Source organism: Exophiala mesophila (genome assembly GCF_000836275.1).
Source record: "Exophiala mesophila strain CBS 40295 unplaced genomic scaffold supercont1.1, whole genome shotgun sequence".
Taxonomy (NCBI): domain Eukaryota; kingdom Fungi; phylum Ascomycota; class Eurotiomycetes; order Chaetothyriales; family Herpotrichiellaceae; genus Exophiala; species Exophiala mesophila.
The window spans coordinates 5,651,199-5,668,872 of NW_015622504.1; the positions used below are offsets into that span (position 1 = coordinate 5,651,199).

Genomic DNA, 17,674 nt, shown 5'->3' on the forward strand with positions numbered 1-17,674 from the left:
CGATCAAATGGATCGCCGCATTCAGGGAGCCAGGAACCTCTGCAAACCACGTGGACGACATGGGATATTGGCTGAGGGCCAGGGATGTTGCAGTCAGGCCAGCGCACACAGCTGAAGCCAGGGGTGCATAGGCGTAGGCCCAGGTCAAAAATTTCTCGGTCCAAGGGCAACGGCCGGGATCTTTGTGCGCTGAGTGTGCAGATTGCGGAGCGTGCCTGAGATTTTCGCCTAGGAAATCCTGTTTGGGGCAGCGGAACATCCTGGTGGGCGGCTCGTAGACCCCAGAGACCCCGTAGGGCTTGGCTTTAGGTACGGTAGCATTGTTACGACTCTGGATCGGATCTTGAACATTAAAATCGTCACTCCAAGGCTCGCATGGGGACACATAGTGCAACTGGGCTGGGAGTTTGGCGCGGCTGACTGACACGGCTGGTCAGTTGGCCCTTGCAACGGTACCTGGAGCCAAACCTAAAGTGCAGATGCAAGGGACCCCAATCAGTCGACTCTGGGGGCTTGACGGTCCCTCGGCCGCATCCTTTGGCGAGGTGGTGGGTCCCCGTGATCCCCTTGCAGGCTTGGGCCGGGAACATCATGTCAACCTTGTCAAGTTAGAGAGGCACTAAGAGGTCAAGACATATCGGGCCACCATGTATTCGTACCATCGACACCATGGATGTTGGATGTTGGATGTTGGACTAGACAAGTGACAAAAAAAGCCAAAGTGGATGAGTGGCACCACCATCATTTCCTCGTATCAGGTGCGCCTCTTCCTTGTTTCCCTGTGTTCGTCATTTTGGCGACACATTCTTCGGGTGACTTTTGACGGTAAGAATTGCTTGTTGGTGTAACCTGTTAACCTGTGACCATGTGAGTTCAACCCCCCCAATCTGCTCACATTCGACTATACCTTGCCGTGCTCAAACTATACTCTGTCACTCTGTCCACCAGCTGAGCTTCTGGCTTGGTACCCATGCCATGCCATGCCATGTCCTAAATAGGTTGCAAGGTCATGATCATTGTGACACTTTGTGCTATATACAGTTACAGATCGGGCGGACCTTTGCATTCCACCTACATACATATATGTAAGTACAACATATGCCCCATCTTCTTGCATCCATCTTTGATATGATTCTTGTCTCATCTGCTTCCTGACCACGTTTCAACTCCATTCCACTCTCTTGCTTTCAATATATAATCTTTTATCCTTCTCGAGCTGCCCTCCTTCTGTCACAACAAACAATCCTTTTGGGAGCCTGTTCGCAACCAACACAGTGTCACTCTGTCTAGGTCAACATTTGACCTTCCTATTGTCAAGCTCCAAAATCCCCCCAAAATGGATTCCCATTCTCACACCCGATCTCGCTCTCGGTCACCCTCCCCTACTCATGCCAGATACTCCCATCTTCTGTACTTGTCCGAGGCCGAGAGATCCAACTATCAGACCAATGTTCAACGATCCGCTTCATCCTCATCCCGATCCATCAGATCCACCCATTCTGCAAACTCTTCAGTCAAATCCCATTCATCAAACTCAACTCATCAGACTTCGGTCAAGAGCATCCTTTCTCCTCGTTTCGCCGATGACCACTACCCACTCATCACCACTATCCACCCTGAGAACATCCCGGCCTCGGTCCCCAAATCCCATGCGGCCCTATGGTGTGCTCGTCGAATGGCTGATATCCACAACACCATCATTCGAGCTCTGAACTCATCCTGGAATCATGCCGCCTCCGTGGAACCCGCTCAAGTCGAGGCATTTTTGCACTTCAATCGCATCATCTTCACCACCCTCGACCATCACCACAAGGTTGAGGATGATTACATGTTTCCTGCTTACGAAAAGCTTCTCAACCGTCCAGGAGCCATGGAATCCAACGTCAAGGGCCACGAGTCGTTTGCCGAAGGCCTTTCCATCTTTCATAGGTACATCACCATGACCAAGCCGGACGAGTTTAACGGCACCACTTTCAGACACATCATCGAATCGTTCGCCCCAGAATTGATCCAACATTTGCACGATGAGATCCCCACTCTAGCCAGTCTGCATGTCCTCAAGTCTGAAGATCTTATGAAGATCTGGAAAGAGGCCGAGCACATTGCCACCAAAGACGGAAGTTTGTACACCGACCTACCCTGGACTCTGACTTGTCAGGATAAGTCATTCGTCATTGACGGCGAGACCTCCTCTTTTCCTGATGTCCCGTGGCTTATCGAGGCAGTCGTCCGGAACTGGCACGCGAAGAGGTATGCCGACGTTTGGAAATTCAGTCCCAGCGACCTCCACGGCCAGAGACGGCTGATGGTGGGCTCGTAAAACTTTATATGGCCCACACCCGGAAATTTTTACGACTTTATGATCTGGATGGGATAGGGGTGGTTTTCTATTGCTCCGCGCAGCGTTTGAGCCCTTTTGTTCTCTTGTTCAATTTAGCCCGTTGTATCACCGTTGTATGCCGACTGCATATGGTCTAGGTTTTCAAAAGCGAATGGAATGCTGGTTCCTGTATTATAACTTAACCTCTTCATCTCACTTTTTCCAATCCATTCTCCAAGCCCGACCTCTTTGTGGTAATTTCCGGAAAAAGTTCTAGTAATTGTCCCAGATGACTGATTTGATATCTGCTCGCTTGGTCTGGCGGTGACGGCACTTGTGGTTCAACCAAATGCACCGTATTCACCCAGCCACGAGCAAAGGCAGCCTCGCAATTCAGAAACGAGTCATCCACGTAGTAGATGTTGCTGGGGTCGTGGCCGGTCGCTCCAGCTTCCCGCTCAGCTTTGTCGAACATGGCCGGGAGAGGTTTGGGCACAAGAGGGCTTTGGGAATAGTCGCAGTAGGTGATTCCTTCGAACAAGTCTTCAATCCCCAGCAGTTTGACCACACGCCGCCCATGATTGATGTGTGCATTGGTAAACAACCACATCTTTACTTTGGTCTTGTCGAAAGATTCCAGAACTTGTCTCACGACGGGGTCAGGGGAGAGCAAGTCGTCCAGTGGTAATGCGTCATCCACTTCCCGATTAAAATCCAGAGGATCGATCTTGTGAAACCGAGACAGCCCTTCTATCGCCAAGCCGTAGTCCTTGTAGTACTGCAGGTGGAGCCGAGTCGCTTCGTCCGGGGGAATATCGAGATGGGTAGTAAAGTACTTGTTTATCAGGATGGCCATGTGATCGTGAACATTTTTGCTTTTGGGGTATAGACAGTTGTCAATGTCGAAGAAAAACACGGCCCTCTGGTCTGTGGTTGCTGTTGAGTTGGCTGTCATCATGGCTAAGGTGGTGTCAACACGTGTAGAGTACTGTATATGGAGAGAACGTGGCAATCGATTTATTAGTTCTGCAATGTCATAGAGGCTGGCTGATGAGGATTTCACATTCTATGTCTATGTGTGATCGATGAAAAAGAATGATGGTAACGAGTGACTCATCTACAATTAGAGTGTTTTGGAAATTGTGGTTGCATTCACGTCTGAATCCAGGAGAAAAAAAAACAGTTCAACTTGCGTCACTACTCAGAGGATTTGTCGTGATTTGATGTTACGCCCGCCACAAACGGTGAGCCACATTCCATTCTGTGCAGCCACATTTCTTTTAATAAACTGCAACAAGTAACATACACTAGAAATGTCACGTGCTAATCTGGTACGTGAAAGTGATGGCTGGACTTCGCAACTTGTATGACATGTGACTTGCACCTTCCTGTCCAATAAAAATCTTCCGCGTCTGCGCGTCAACTTCCCTCCTCTCCTTTCTCGACTTCTCTTATTCTTTTCACCTTGCAATCACTCTCCTCAACACACAAAAGACGACAACCGCATCTTCCTTTTCCTCCTCACCCGCATTCCTTCTTCGATAATTTCTTCCCGACACCCTTGTGTCGCGTGTCCCTCTTCCCGCGCTCCACGTCGCCATGAAGACCATCATGTAAAGAGCAAGTGCATGCTTTCGACTCTGGACAAAGGTCTTCTGTCGATACAACCATGGCGGCCTCTGTAGCCCCGCTACGGAACGGCATCGCGCCATCGGTTCACCAAAGCCATGAGGTTTTGCAGTACGAGAAGATTTTGCAGATTCGCCAAGAGGTATTCGCGGGCAAGCATCCTCGATTGTCATTGCCCGCAGCTGCACCTGCGCTTCAACCCTTCTCCCAATCTCATCTAGCTATCCCTGCCTCAATATCCGCCAGTGCTTCGCCCAGTCGTCGCGTGACTGCTCAGCCAGGCCATGATCAGCCCACCCCTTCCTCTCACAATCCCATGAATGTTTCCGAGTTTGACCCTGTCCTTTTGACAAAATCAGATGACTTGCTGAGGGCTGAAAACCAGCTCAAGAGACAACGACTTGAAAAGCAACTCAAGGAACAATTCGAACACAAGAGACTAGATGCTCGTAAAAGACCCGCTCCTGCCGAGGCCAAACCGGACTTTGACCTGCAGGCTCTCTTTTCCAGAGTGTCCGAGCTCTCCAAAGAGTTTGCCAAAGGCGAAGCGTCTGGCTCCGAGTCCATCGATGAGAACTCATTCTACTCCTCGAGAGCCCCGGACTCGGTCGAAGAGGGTCCAAACTCTTCCGGCGAAGATGCCGAAGAAGGCGAAGCTGACGAGCCCCTAGGCCCGCGTGTGAGTGCCGTGATGGGGTCGCCTCTGCGACCGGACAGAGGTGACAATTCCACTAATGTTGAATCCGTCGATTCCACCAAGCAAGACCTCCCCATCGTTCCCAATGTCATGGACATGGACGATGAAGAGGAAGAGGGTGAATACTCGCCACCCGAGGCCACGGAGAATTATTCTCTCCCTGCTAACGACATTTCACAACCTATGCAAGACAGCCGAGATCCTCGCAGTCGTCCCCTTCGCAGATACTCCGAGACTGACGATAACGGGCGAAGACCTCCGTCTCCCTATGAGGCAAACATGCGTGTGGTAAGAAACCACATCACCTCTCCCGTTGCCCCACAACCATCCCGTGTCTCTCCCCTTGCTGTAGCTAAGGCTCCATCTATCTCACAGAATGCCCGCCAGCAGCGCGCTGCCCGTAGAGACGCCCGCAGAGACTCTCCCCCCAGCCCAGATGACAGCCAACCTCCGAAAAAGAGAAAACGGTTGGAGAGGCAGCAAGACCGGCAACAGAAACGTTCGCGACGAAACGGCGGTTATTCTCCAGACGCTTTCATCAAGGAAGAAAATGTGTCCCCTCCTCCGTTTCACGACGTACAACCCCTAGGCTCAGGCAAATTACGCCCAACGGGCACTGAGCGACCAATCATCATCCACGATGACGAACCAATTCAGGAGAGCCGCTACATGCCGCCTCCAGAACGGTACGTGGAATCTCCCATGCGACTACTCCCACGCCAGGTTGAACAGTTGATGCCGCAAAGCGAGCCACGTGTCTTGTCTCGATCTAGCGTGCGGCCTGTGAGGGATGAGCAAAATCTTCGACGGGTCGCTAGCCTTCACAATATGAGGGCAGAACCAAGTCGAGACCATACTGATCCATACGTGGGCTCCCCAACACGCGCTAGGGCAGCTTCATATGCTCGACTGGGAAGCCCAGCCGCCATGGGTGCCTTGCCTGGCCAGCTACGTGAAGTTGTCATGGATTACGAACGAGCACCACCCGAAGCCCGGGTAGCCCGGACCCCTGCACCGATCTACCGTGAGGTCTATGACGACGGGGAGGGCGGGCTGCGATATGTCGAACCCATGCCACCGCCGCCACTTGTCGAGAGGATTGTTGTCGACCAATACGGCCGCAAGCTTCGCGAGATCATTCAGTCCGAGCCGGCTCCATTGCCGCGTGCCATGTCCGTGAGACGAAGCGCCGTTGAACCTCAGTATGAAGACTACCATTCTATCCGTGCAGGCTCCGTTTTATTAGACGCAGCACCCGAGCGGACTTACACGTCAGACATGCCTCCGCCTCAAGCTTCTTATCGGCGTCAGCCCGAACCAATCCGGGGTTCAGTCATGCCTGGAGGCCATCACCGAGATTATGTTGATGCGGTGCCTGGTTCTGCTCGGGCGGCCAGCGTTCAGCTTGTCGATCGACGGCCAGCCCAAGAATATTACGCAGATGAGCGGACTGAGTATCATGAACCAGTTCGAATGGCCAGCGTTAGACCTCCTACTACCAGGTATGAGGCTGCCCCACCACCAGTCGACATGATTTCGCGTGGGCAGAGTGTGCGGCCCCCCATCGGTCGTGAAGGGAGCGTCTTCATCGATGATAGGACTGGGGCTCGTCACGAATACGTTCCAGCGGAATCCGTTAGATATCGTGCTGTGGAACCAGAAAAACGATACATTGATGCCCAAGGACGAGAAGTCATCGCTTTGGATAGATCCATGGATGGTAGGGCGAGACTTGTAGAGAGGTATTAACAGTGGAGCTGTACGGAAAGTGAAGGGTGGATGGGGTATGTGGTAGTCTAGAGGTCTAGACTGGGTAGTGTGAGAGCATCGCTATCTCGAGAATGGTAATCAAATTCCATCCTGAAACACAGGCATGATCAATCGGGAATTCTGGCACGGCATAACTCTGTGTAAAAGTAACATTGAGTTAAGCAATCCCCAGAGTGGTGGGGCGCAGGGCTTTCAGGCCTCTCGGCCACCTCGGCCATGCTTTGGCGGTGTGCCTGTCGCATAAGATGATTGGCTGTGGTGCCGCTGAGGATGATCTCTCTTCACATTTGTACCTCGATACGTTCCACGAATAACACGATGCGAACCTCTTATTCGGCATTTGTGGCTTGAACGCTGGATCCTCGGAGGATTGGATGGCCTACGGGTCCAGCTTCGTTGGCAAGCTCTGGTCCAGTGAGGCAGTTGGCAACTCACACATCCTGGAAAGACACTCTGGAACCGACCATCAAACAAGCGCCGCCCCAGCTTTAGATGATGTGACTGGTTAGACGATTCACGATCATGATAGGGCGCACTCGTCATGTTGTGTGGGATTCGGTAAGATTTTTTGTTGACGGATGAATCTGGTGGATGCGCTGTGGCTTTGGAAGGCACGTTTCAGAGCCATTACCAACGGCAGGTGCTGTGGACTATAGTACAACGGCCATGGACACTTCGACACCTCAGCTCTTTCCTCGTGAGAGACTGTCCGTCAAGACTGCAGGTGCGGTCTTGTCGTTGCCTCCTCCTCCTCCTCCCCCTCCCCCTCCTCCATCTTGTCTTGCTCCCGTCTGGTTGATGCTGGCATCACCTTTCCCGTAATAGTGACTGATCAAACTCGCTGTCTTGGGCAATACGTGGCTGGCCGACGTCTCTGTCCACGTCGCAATGAAGTCAAAGTCCACGTCCACATCCGAGCAGTCCTTGGAGCCCACCTGTTCCTTTACCTGGTTCGACTTTCTCTCCCGGCCAAACTCGAAACAATATGAGGAGCAGGTGCACGGGGAAAGGACCGATGGTATGTGGTGATGATGAGATTGATTGTCCATACATTGCTGACCAGAATCAAAGGCGTTGAACGTGAGATGCGCATCATGTACCAGCAGCCTCACTTGGTTCCTCCCATGAAGTTGACTCTCTTCGACCCTATGCCGTCCACCCCGACACATATTCCACCCTCACAACTCTCACAGTGGGTTTCGAGTGGGAAAGCCTCCTTGAGGTCCAGTCTGTCCATTCGACGCCAGGCTCCAGCGAGGCCATCCATCTCTAGCCCTCGTCCCCCTCTCCCAGAGAATCAAGATTTCCCTTTCCGCCGACCTCAGCACACATACCGGCCTCTTGAGCTGAGCATTTATATGGCTGAGAATCGCCTCTCAGACTTGCCCGAGTTTGACAAATTGAGCTTCACAGATAATGGCGAGATCCAATTGCCTCAACCAGCCATTCTCAGGACAAAGTCGGAAGCATTCATGCACAGTCGAGTGTCGAGCCTCCCCGAATACACCAAGCCAGCATCCATGATTGAACCACGGCGCATGTCTCGCTTCCGTCCTAACACGTCTTCTACTGTCATCTCCATGTCTCGGCCTCCATCTGAATACGATGCCTTGCACTCTCATCCAGTTTCATGGGCATCTCTGCCGGGCCTGCCTCCTGCCATTCACATGACTGGTCGAACGGACCCATCAGTTGCCATTTTGAGTCCAATGCAGGAAGAGTTCAGCCCTCCGGCAACATCAGTCGTGGTTGATGGAGTAACTCTTGAGTTTCCGCAGGTGGAGAGCAATCGGTCGTTGTCATGCACCTACAACATGGCTTCTCCGAGCCAACCCCAGACTGGCGCTACAACTACTCCAGCCAAAGGCCCCAAGAACTTCTCCAAGATTGGGTTTGGTCAAGAAGGGGGAGCAGCCCCGGGCTATTTCCACCCTAATTATCAAACTCAAAAGAGGATATCACAATGGCTATCACATAAAGGGCATTCCACGTCAGTCTCCACTGTCGCCACCGCCAAAACGTCGTCATCGTCATCGTCTTTCAGTGAAAATCGGCGGAAGCGAGCTCAATTCTATCAGCTGTCCGCAGTTCCCCCTAAGCCGTTGAGTTTATGGCCCAAGCAGCATCAAAGGACCTTGACAGAATCCACTGTGGCAAGCACCGCTGCTTCAGATATGCTTTCATTTGAAGCCACAAGTCAGACGGAGACAACGCTTACCACACCAGTTGACATGTATAGTCGCAATGGCACTGTCAAGAATGTGTCAAATGGGCTCCGGCCGATCTTGAGTGGTATCCCCGACGTACCACCGTGCTATTCGGATGCTGTCAAACAAGTGGACGGGGCCAATGCCTTGATCAAAGAAATCGGAGGTCCTTTACGCAGTCCGGGTGTAGGAGTGGCGTTCTGAGCCAAGGTCGTCGACGAATTGAACACAGGCAGGGCTTCTTTTTCTTTTCTTTTAATGATACCCCAAAGGTGAACCAGGCTTGGTCAAATGCCGACGACCACAAATACAAAATGGGTTTTGATTGCAGTCGATTAGGGACTTGGGCAAGACTCAGGAAGAGACTTTGGATTTCAGAATACATGGCACACGTTCGTTTTCTCATTCGAGCTGGAAGAGGAGTGGAGCAGACCAAGGCAATTACAACAGAGTACCAGAGCCTGTTTATCGAGTATAGTGGTCACTACTCCAGGTATTCCAAATAACATTTAATACTTATACATTCAATTTGCCAGCCCTTGGTTCCAATCCAGAATGAAAAATCATCAATTGAAGGGTGAATGTGATAGAGAGATGCTATATGCCAAGCTACCTATTCGATGACTAGCGCCTTGGCGTTGCGAGCCATGTATTTTGATCTTGCACGCGCCCAAGGAACGCGTCTCTGAGAGACATGTTTGATTAAACAACCACACAATCTATTTCTCGCCGACCTACCGATATCATATGTGTCGTCGTGCTTATCTTTCCGACGCATGGCAATTCGCATGACAGCTATCAAGGCACAAGCCTCCTGATTGCCATTCGATCAGCGATGATTTGTGGATTCAGAGCGGTGCGATGGACCCAATCCTCTTTGGGGTGGACGCATCGCCCCTTGAATGGTTGGAACTTGCTCACAACCTAATAACCTGCTCACGCTCACGTTTTCTCTGGCCCACCGCACAATGCTGCTTGTGAGCTGTCGGTCTGACTCGAGACCATCATCTTACTTTTCTTTCCCTCATGCAAGCATTGCGCCTTGAACGGTAGCCAAATGGTGGCATGACTCCACCCCCTGCCACCATGCTGTCGTGGAATGCCACTGGTTGAGATGTGCAGTATACCGATGTATTCGACTATCCCGGTCCATTGTCCATTGTCGCTTGGCAGATGGCAGTCTCAGGAGACTGGAGTCTAGATGCATGGAAATATGCTCACCTACATGTCTATACTGAACACGACTTTGTCTGCTCGACGCTAAAAAATCAGGTAAGGATGTCTCAAATATTGACCATGATCCGCTACCCTGTGCTTCACACGCTGCTGCGACATTCTGCTCTGCCTCTACAGCTCTACGCTTTTTGTTGCTCGGCCTTCGAGTCGACATTCACTCAGCCATGATCCCACCTTCCCTTCTCCTCGCCCCTGTTCTCCTCCCACTATTCAGACATGTTTCCGGGGCTGTCATGATTCAAGAAACCAAGCATGGCGTCATTGGGCTGGGGATCCCAATGTACAAGCCTGTATGTTGCTATGCATGCCACGATGCCCTCTCCAGCCTCAATCTGAACTGTACAACATTCTCGCACGGCCATATGGGCATGGACATGAAACTCATCAAGAGAATGGATATGGGCGGAGATTCAATGGCAGAGACGACCGACGAGTGTCGTGCCTCAGATCCTACCTGGCTGGCAACTTTGGCATACTGCATCCACAGTCGATGCACTGCCGAGGGAGCTGACGCTGATTCCCAAGACCGGTGTTTTCAAACAATTGCCGCCAACACGCTCCCTGTACCGAATCTTCATTCATGCATGCCTGCTCAGCCACCAACTGGCGAGTTAAAACAGGATGCGGAATGGTTGAATACGACTTCTCTCGTGAATGACGCTGCCTACGCTGACCAAAGAAGGACGTTGGATGGGTTCGCCAGATCCGAGGAGGCGCATACTCGCTACGGGTAAGTGATTCACGTTTTGGTTGTACGAACCCGACTGATCAATGGGACGCTAGACTGGTTGTCTGGATGCTCACAATTGGGATTCCCATCCTGGTTGGCGTATTTACTTTGATCAAATCCAACCTCGCGCCCAAGCAGTCATCCTCTCTGTCCCGGAAACTCAACCAATACCTTTTCCTCCCAGCCTTGTCCAATGGTCGCCAACTTCAGCCTCTTCCATATAGCATTGGATATGCCCCCAGCCGCATCCTCTCGCTCTTCATATTCTTTTATGTTTCACTTAATATCATCTTTTGTTGTGTCTCTTACGACAATCAGAATCCCAATACGTGGTTCTCTACCAGCAGGGATCAAACAGCAGCATACGTCTCGAATAGAACGGGAGTCCTGAGTTTCGCCAATCTTGGACTTGCCATTGCCTTCTCCGGGAGGAACAATCTCCTGATCGCCTTGACAGGATGGTCACAGACCACGTTTCTGACCATTCATCGCTGGGTCTCACGTGTCGCTACGGTCCAGGCGGTGGTGCATTCCATCATCTACACCGTGACGTACTTTTGGAGTGGTGGGGCTCAAGCATATTACGCAGAGGCAAAGTTACCATATTACTGGTGGGGCATCATAGCCACGGTCGTCATGTCGGTGTCGGTTGGCTTCTCAGTCTTGCCCGTCAGGTTGAGAGCATATGAGCTATTCTTGATCACCCACATTGTTCTGGCCATTCTGGCAATCGTGGGTTGTTGGTATCATGTCGACTTGAGGTTCAACAAGCGCTGGGGTTATGAGGTTTGGATTTACCTAGCAATGGCATTTTGGGCGTTTGACCGCGTCTTCAGATTCGGCCGAGTACTTTGGTACAATGAATGGACCGTTCCAGTGGCAAGCCATGTGGAGAAAGTCCCAGGATCGCAGTTCCTGCAACTGACTATATTCCCGGGCAAACGGTGGGTGTCTTCCATTGGACCAGGGAAACACACTTTCCTCACATTCCCGGGTAAGCTATGGGAGAGCCACCCGTTTACCATTGCTGACTGGGGATTTCTCGGGTCGACTGTACCGGAGGGTGCACCATCCAGTTGGCAACCGACCTCGGAAGGTTCTTCCAGCATAGCCTCCCCAACAGAATCTACGGACGAAAAAAGAGTCGCTGTCGTGCATGAGAGCGCAATGGCCGATAAAGTCCCCTCTGACAAGGGACGCTTCTACATCCGTATTCTGATCCGGCCACATACTGGCAGTACACGGTCTCTTCTGGAGACGTTTTCATCTTCTCCGCCTTCCCCGCGACACCTTCGCATCCTGACCGAAGGTCCATATGCGGGCCACAGTCAAACCCTTCACCCACTCAAACATGCTGATACTGTGCTGTGCATTGCCGGGGGAATCGGCGTGACGTATTCGTTGGGTTTTATTAAGCAATATCTCAACCAGAATAAGACTTCATCGCTCGTCCCTGGGAGACGACTGCTTGCAAGAACTACGAGATTCACCCTTGCGTGGTCAGCACGAGAGGAAGAATTGATCGAACACGTCACACAAAAATTGATCCCAGCGGATGCTACTAGGACGGGTCATTTGGAGGTCAACGTATGGCACACGAAAGAACAACAGATGACTGGTTCGGAGGAGGAATTTGCTCAAGAAGCCAAGACGATCTCGAATTCTGAGGGCCGTTCACCATCGCCGTCATCGCCTAATAAAGAGTATACCAACATCACATCATTGACCACTGGATCACGAATGCCGGTAGACTCGGTCATCAGATCAGTTTTGGAACCGTCACGTCGGGTGGCTGTCCTTGTCTGTGCTCCTGGCACTCTTGCTGATGAAGTCAGGAGAAGTGTTGTCAAGGCTGTAGGAGACGGATTCGAAGTGCAGCTGATTGAAGAGGCTTTTGCATGGTAGGGATAAATTGACGAAGATGGGGCGTAGACGAGTATGTTGGAAAGTATTCTGCTGCCACCCATATCTACCAGGAGCGACTTTTTGGTATCCAAATGCATATTTCTCCTCTTAGTTCGTATACCTCAAGCTTTGAAGAACTTCATGCCAAAGTAGGCCGAGATGGCTTCGGGCACACCATTGCTGATGAGATCATCAACACCGGGATAAAGCACGCCTGCCTTCCCTATCGTAGCACAATATATGTCCCTATATGTGGGTAGGTTGTGTTAGTGTCGTTGAGTATCAGGCCCGTGGGGCTCTTTGCGTGAAAGAGTTGGCTCCACGAGTACAAACATATTCAGAATCTCTTTGTTCTCTCACCTGTAAATGTCGACCTTCAACCCTTGATCAGGGCCCACGGAAGCCCAGCCATCAAAAGCAGTCACAGCGCCGCAATCACCCTTCCCGAGCCTGGATTCGTCAATAGCGCTCCAGAAACATGTGCCTTGCCAGTGAGGTTTGGAGCAAATGTAGACCTGTGTGGCGAAATGTCAGTCAGTCAGTGCGTGAAATCATACAACAGCGAATATCTGTATAGGTTTATGGGAAAGACAAACTCCGTATGAAGAACTACGTGTGACTAAATCTGCCGAGTCAGTGTCAGACTCGTTGAAACGAATGCCATTAAAACTTCCGTCCAGGGGTGTCAGTGTCGGTGTCGATTGGCCCGTGAATGCTAATGTCACCGAGCCAAGGATGATGGCATTGAAGAAGAGGATGGTATTGACTTTCATTCTTGCGTTGAACAGACCACGCAGACGTAGTGTCTGAAAGGGACGGATGGTTGGACTTGTCGGGCCACGACCTCAAATACGTACCAGAGCCATTCTCGTTTGTTCACGCGGGGTTGAACAAAGCAACCGCTTTTGGAAATAGCTCGACTTTCCCAACTGCAAGCGTTCAAGTGGGCTTTTACACTTCTTTGTTTGCCATACAAGTCTCTGCCTGGGAAAGAAATCCATTGCGCTGGCACGTTTCAAGTGGGGATCGCGTTGAGTTTTTGAGAAGGTTGTCGAAGATCGGGGTACCAAAATTAACACTCTGTTTACGACACAGTGTGTATGATTCACGTTACCTGTTCAATCAGTCTCAACTCACAGATCAATGAAATGAATGCTGAAGGAAATCCCAAGACGAAATATAGGTCGATGGGGTAGAGATGCTTGGGTAGGGAGACCCGAAGACAAGCAACCCCTTTCGTCAGGGGTAATGTGACGTGTCAGGCTGAGGGCAGGCTGAGGGTCAGATTTGATGTCATGTCCATACCGCGGTTCCATCTTCGCCGCTGCCCTTCGTCTCCAATCCAGTTCCATCATCTACAGTATGTAGATCGGTCATTAGGCCCCGGGCACTGAGACCTTGATCCATGACTTGGCTTGCTGGGGTATCCATGTGCGCAAGATTTAATACCTATGACTGGTGAGTTTCCAAAGCACGCCATCGATATCAATATGTCGTACCTCAGGCTAGCCTAATACCACACATCACGTTACGAGGAGTGAATGGTAATCCATGGCCATGATGGGATGGTTTGGACGACCATCTCCGACTCCAGGAGCGGTTGAATGTACATAGTTGAATAATTACTTGAATTCTTCCAAGGACGATATCTGTTATATCGCTGTACTGAAGAACATGATTGAGCCTGGCAGGATCAAGTCGGTAGCAATAATCGGTGCCGGTGCAGCAGGTAAGCCCCTTGCATCGAATACGTAGCTTAGGAGTTTCATCTTTCTTACTGATGGCCAAGGTGCGATTGCCGCCGCTGCTCTATCCGCCGAGGGATGCTATGATCGAATCCGAGTATTTGAGCGCAAGAGTTCGCCTGGGGGGACATGGTATGTAGTCTATCCCCTGAATTTGAGCACAGTATCTTGAATTGCTTGAATATATCAATTACTGATTTATGTAGGATATATGACCCAGATCCAGGCCCGGAGCCTCGGTTATATCCAGGGGCTCTACCACCAACCACGGACCCACCGTTAGCCATCCCAAAGAATCTACCGACCACGACGGCGCCAAACACGCAAGAGAGATATGATCGAACTCCTATCTACGATGAATTGACGTATGTCTTGCGCGACATCGAGAATCTTCTGGGCGGACACTGCTGACGTGATAGGACTAATGTGCCGGACATTGCCATGTCATTTTCCGACCACCGTTTCTCATATGGCCCATTTCCACCACACTGGGTACCCCAACAATATATAGCAAACTATTTCTCCGAGCACCGGACGGACAAACTCCTGGTTCTCAATACGACGGTGGAAGACTTGTCGAAAGTGTCGGGGACAAGAGACAAGGATGGATGGAGATTGGTGCTTCGAAGGTACGACGCAGTGAAGCATGTTGATGTGTGGTGGGAGGAGGAGTTTGACGCGGTCATTATCGCCAATGGACATTACTCGGTACCATTTGTGAGTAGCTCTTTTCCGTTATGAGATCCATCTTTTGCTTTGTTTGACAGAATGTCCAAAAGATTCCACAGATCAAGGGGTTGGAAGACTATCTCCAACGATATCCCGGACGAGTTGTCCACTCCAAGGTATATCGCAACGCACAGAGATGGGAGAATCAGAAGGTGTTGGTTATTGGAAACTCGGCTTCGGGCCATGACGTGACGACAGGATTGGTGGGTCATGCAACTCCTCCGGTCTATCAGAGTCGACGGTCAGCATCACGATGGGACGGTGATGAGCCACCGGCCGGAATCGCGTGGAAACCCGTCATTAGCGAGTATCTACCCAACGGAGACATTATGTTTGAAGACGGATCTGTGCTCTCTGACATCGATACAATTATCTACTCGACAGGGTACAAGGTTTCGTTCCCGTTCTGGAATGCAAAGGCGAACGGCGGCGAAATCTGGGATTACGAGAGGAACAAGCTGATTGGGAGTTACCAGCACACGTTCTTCCGCGAGTTTCCAACGTTGGGCATCATTGGGGTGCCTCGGGTATTGACGTTTCGGTCATTTGAATACCAGGCAATCGCGCTGGCGCGGGTGTATTCTGGTCGAGGGGCATGGGGTCTTCCGTCGAGCAAGGAGCAAAAACAGTGGGATGACGACAGATGGGATCTAGTCAGTCGAGAGAGGAGAAGGTTTCATGACATTATGTGGGACAATGGAGAGACCATGCAGTGGCTACGGTGGTTGTTTGAACTGGCTGGACTGCCCGAGTTGGAAGGTCGGGGAAGATGTCCGCCGGTGTTGAACGATGAGACGAGATGGGCTATTGAGCATCTGCGCAAATACCCGGAGCCGAAACCTCAGCCTAGGAGGGGGATAGAAGAAGAGGAGGATGATAATGATGAGTGGGAGCATATTTCTCGAAGCTCGAATAGAGATAGCCTTTACTTTATCTAGATGCCAGATCTTTGGCAGATATACTTGGTTGCTCTTCATTGTCCCGGCTGGTCGACATGATACAAATCTTCTGCAACGTTGAGCCAACCCTCATATTCGACTTGGCCTTTCGTCTCATCGAGGTCATAATGTGTTCAAGACAGGAGGAAGATTTATGTTGCATTTACTCAGAGTACAAGAGAGCCGTTCTCTCCCTCTCTCTCTCTCTTTTGGGCTTTGGAGGTTCCGGCTCCCCAACCCCGATAACATCCAAGAACCCTGAATTTTCACATCTCACTGATTCAGACCGAACTCGGCAATATCCTCCATCTCCTCATTATAAACCTGTCTGATCAAGTACTTGACCTGGTCCAAAGTGCTGGTAGCGATGTATGGCTGCGTGCTGTCATTGTCCTGTCCCATGACCTGATCCCAGCCATCAAGAAACTCTTCCGGCGTTTTTGCGTTGAGACCCGGGTACACGGCCAACACTTCACGCGAAGCATGAAAGGCGCTGGCCGAGAAGACCTCTCCAGACACAGGACATTCTTCGGCGCACAATAGCATCACGAAGGGGACCACTCCCTACAATGAATTTGGATGGTTAGCCAGCCAGCCATGCATGCGTACAGAAATGTACATTGTTGACATTTAGTCAAAAGCTTGAGTTTCTTTCTTACATCTGGTGGAAAGTACGTGTTTGTCAATTTCTTGGTCCCTTCGGTGATCTCAGTCATTCTCGAGGCGGCCGAGGGCATGACACAATTGATCTTAATCCCGTCACGATGCGAAAAGCGGCCCAAATCCCTGGTCAAAACATACGTGGCGCCCTTTGAGGCTCCATAGGCACAGTCGCCACCGGCACCAAACCCATAGATTGCATTACTCGACACGTTGACCACACGCCCGAATCCCTGTTCGCGCATGATGCCGTACGCGGCCGAGGTGATCATAGTGGTGCCCAAGACCGAGATTTCAAGCACACGCATGAATGCAGCGGCGTCGACGTTGTCGTGGGAGGTCTGTTTGCCAATGATGCCTGCATTGTTGATCACGATGTCGAGTCTGCCGAATTCTGTTACTGCTTTGGCGACAATTTTAGCGGCGTCCTTGGCCACGTCGCCGTGGTCTGCTACCGCCGTGCCACCCGCGGAGATGATCTCGTCCACTACAGACTGTGCACGCGTGATTGTGCCTGCCTTGCCCTCGATGTCGCCGCCGTAGTCGTTGACCACCACCTTGGCCCCTCTCTTGCTCAACTCTAATGCATAGAGTCGACCTAACCCACCCCCAGCTCCGGTAATGAGAGCTACTCTGTCTCTGACAGAGATCTTCATGGCGATGGACTTTCAGTAAGAACTCGAGTCCAAACTTCTCTGCCTTTTGTTCATCGAGTCGATTCAATATTCGATCGGCCATGTCTCGATCATTTGTTTGTTCTAAGTGTGGACCAGGCAGAGGGACAGGGGCGGCATTCCTTAGCCGGCGGGACCCCCCCCCCCCGAAGTGATTCCGAAAACCAGTTTCCACTTCAACTACAACTCTGTCACAATCTATCGGGGAGGGTGTCCCGCAAAGACTTCGGTAAAATCTTGAGCATTGATCGCGCATCCACGTGCTTAGTGTCTATCGTTTTACTGATGTGATTTAGAGCCATCCTTGGACATTGGGGCCATGGGGCTTAAAATATATCCAGGACTGATCTCTTAGTCTCCTGAAGGGACAACATTTTTAAGAGACGAACATAAAGCTTTTCTTGTCGGCTTTCCGCTTTCGAGGTCAAGATGGC

The 17,674-nt window shown here is 51.1% G+C and overlaps 6 protein-coding genes across 7 annotated transcripts; 4 read left to right on the forward strand and 2 right to left on the reverse strand.

Annotated features, from left to right (window-relative positions):
- The first annotated feature begins 1,090 nt into the window (after positions 1-1,090).
- PV10_01798 (uncharacterized protein) lies at positions 1,091-2,548 on the forward strand. The gene has a single exon (XM_016366042.1). It carries the CDS (start codon positions 1,337-1,339, stop codon positions 2,318-2,320), a length of 984 nt encoding a protein of 327 aa, XP_016229691.1. The 5' UTR covers positions 1,091-1,336; the 3' UTR covers positions 2,321-2,548.
- PV10_01799 (pyrimidine 5'-nucleotidase) lies at positions 2,205-3,477 on the reverse strand. The gene has a single exon (XM_016366043.1). It carries the CDS (start codon positions 3,276-3,278, stop codon positions 2,529-2,531), a length of 750 nt encoding a protein of 249 aa, XP_016229692.1. The 5' UTR covers positions 3,279-3,477; the 3' UTR covers positions 2,205-2,528.
- Positions 3,478-3,784: 307 nt separating this feature from the next.
- PV10_01800 lies at positions 3,785-6,765 on the forward strand. 2 transcript variants are annotated; one of them, XM_016366045.1, is made up of 2 exons: positions 3,785-4,934; positions 5,022-6,765. In XM_016366045.1, the coding sequence occupies exons 1-2, from the start codon at positions 3,990-3,992 to the stop codon at positions 6,393-6,395; spliced, it is 2,319 nt and encodes a 772-aa protein (XP_016229694.1). In that variant the 5' UTR covers positions 3,785-3,989; the 3' UTR covers positions 6,396-6,765. The 2 variants fall into 2 exon arrangements, with proteins under 2 accessions (XP_016229694.1, XP_016229693.1); XM_016366044.1 differs by having other exon boundaries at positions 3,785-6,765.
- On the forward strand, positions 6,764-9,157 carry PV10_01801 (uncharacterized protein). The gene is made up of 2 exons (XM_016366046.1): positions 6,764-7,434; positions 7,488-9,157. The coding sequence occupies exons 1-2, from the start codon at positions 7,305-7,307 to the stop codon at positions 8,825-8,827; spliced, it is 1,470 nt and encodes a 489-aa protein (XP_016229695.1). The 5' UTR covers positions 6,764-7,304; the 3' UTR covers positions 8,828-9,157.
- Positions 9,158-9,920: 763 nt separating this feature from the next.
- On the forward strand, positions 9,921-12,791 carry PV10_01802 (uncharacterized protein). The gene is made up of 2 exons (XM_016366047.1): positions 9,921-10,589; positions 10,643-12,791. The coding sequence occupies exons 1-2, from the start codon at positions 10,024-10,026 to the stop codon at positions 12,492-12,494; spliced, it is 2,418 nt and encodes an 805-aa protein (XP_016229696.1). The 5' UTR covers positions 9,921-10,023; the 3' UTR covers positions 12,495-12,791.
- On the reverse strand, positions 12,617-13,267 carry PV10_01803 (uncharacterized protein; the record flags this gene model as incomplete). The annotated part of the gene is made up of 3 exons (XM_016366048.1): positions 12,617-12,740; positions 12,855-13,009; positions 13,091-13,267. 3 exons carry the CDS (start codon positions 13,265-13,267, stop codon positions 12,617-12,619), a joined length of 456 nt encoding a protein of 151 aa, XP_016229697.1.
- Positions 13,268-17,674: the final 4,407 nt, after the last annotated feature.

Bases quoted from the DNA above. Each gene is read 5' to 3' on its own strand.
- PV10_01798 (XM_016366042.1), top strand. From the start codon at position 1,337: ATGGATTCCCATTCTCACACCCGATCTCGCTCTCGGTCACCCTCCCCT.
- PV10_01799 (XM_016366043.1), bottom strand. From the start codon at position 3,278: ATGATGACAGCCAACTCAACAGCAACCACAGACCAGAGGGCCGTGTTT.
- PV10_01800 (XM_016366044.1), top strand. From the start codon at position 3,990: ATGGCGGCCTCTGTAGCCCCGCTACGGAACGGCATCGCGCCATCGGTT.
- PV10_01801 (XM_016366046.1), top strand. From the start codon at position 7,305: ATGAAGTCAAAGTCCACGTCCACATCCGAGCAGTCCTTGGAGCCCACC. The intron at 7,435-7,487 runs GTATGTGGTGAT...CCAGAATCAAAG, and splicing joins GCACGGGGAAAGGACCGATG to GCGTTGAACGTGAGATGCGC.
- PV10_01802 (XM_016366047.1), top strand. From the start codon at position 10,024: ATGATCCCACCTTCCCTTCTCCTCGCCCCTGTTCTCCTCCCACTATTC. The intron at 10,590-10,642 runs GTAAGTGATTCA...ATGGGACGCTAG, and splicing joins GAGGCGCATACTCGCTACGG to ACTGGTTGTCTGGATGCTCA.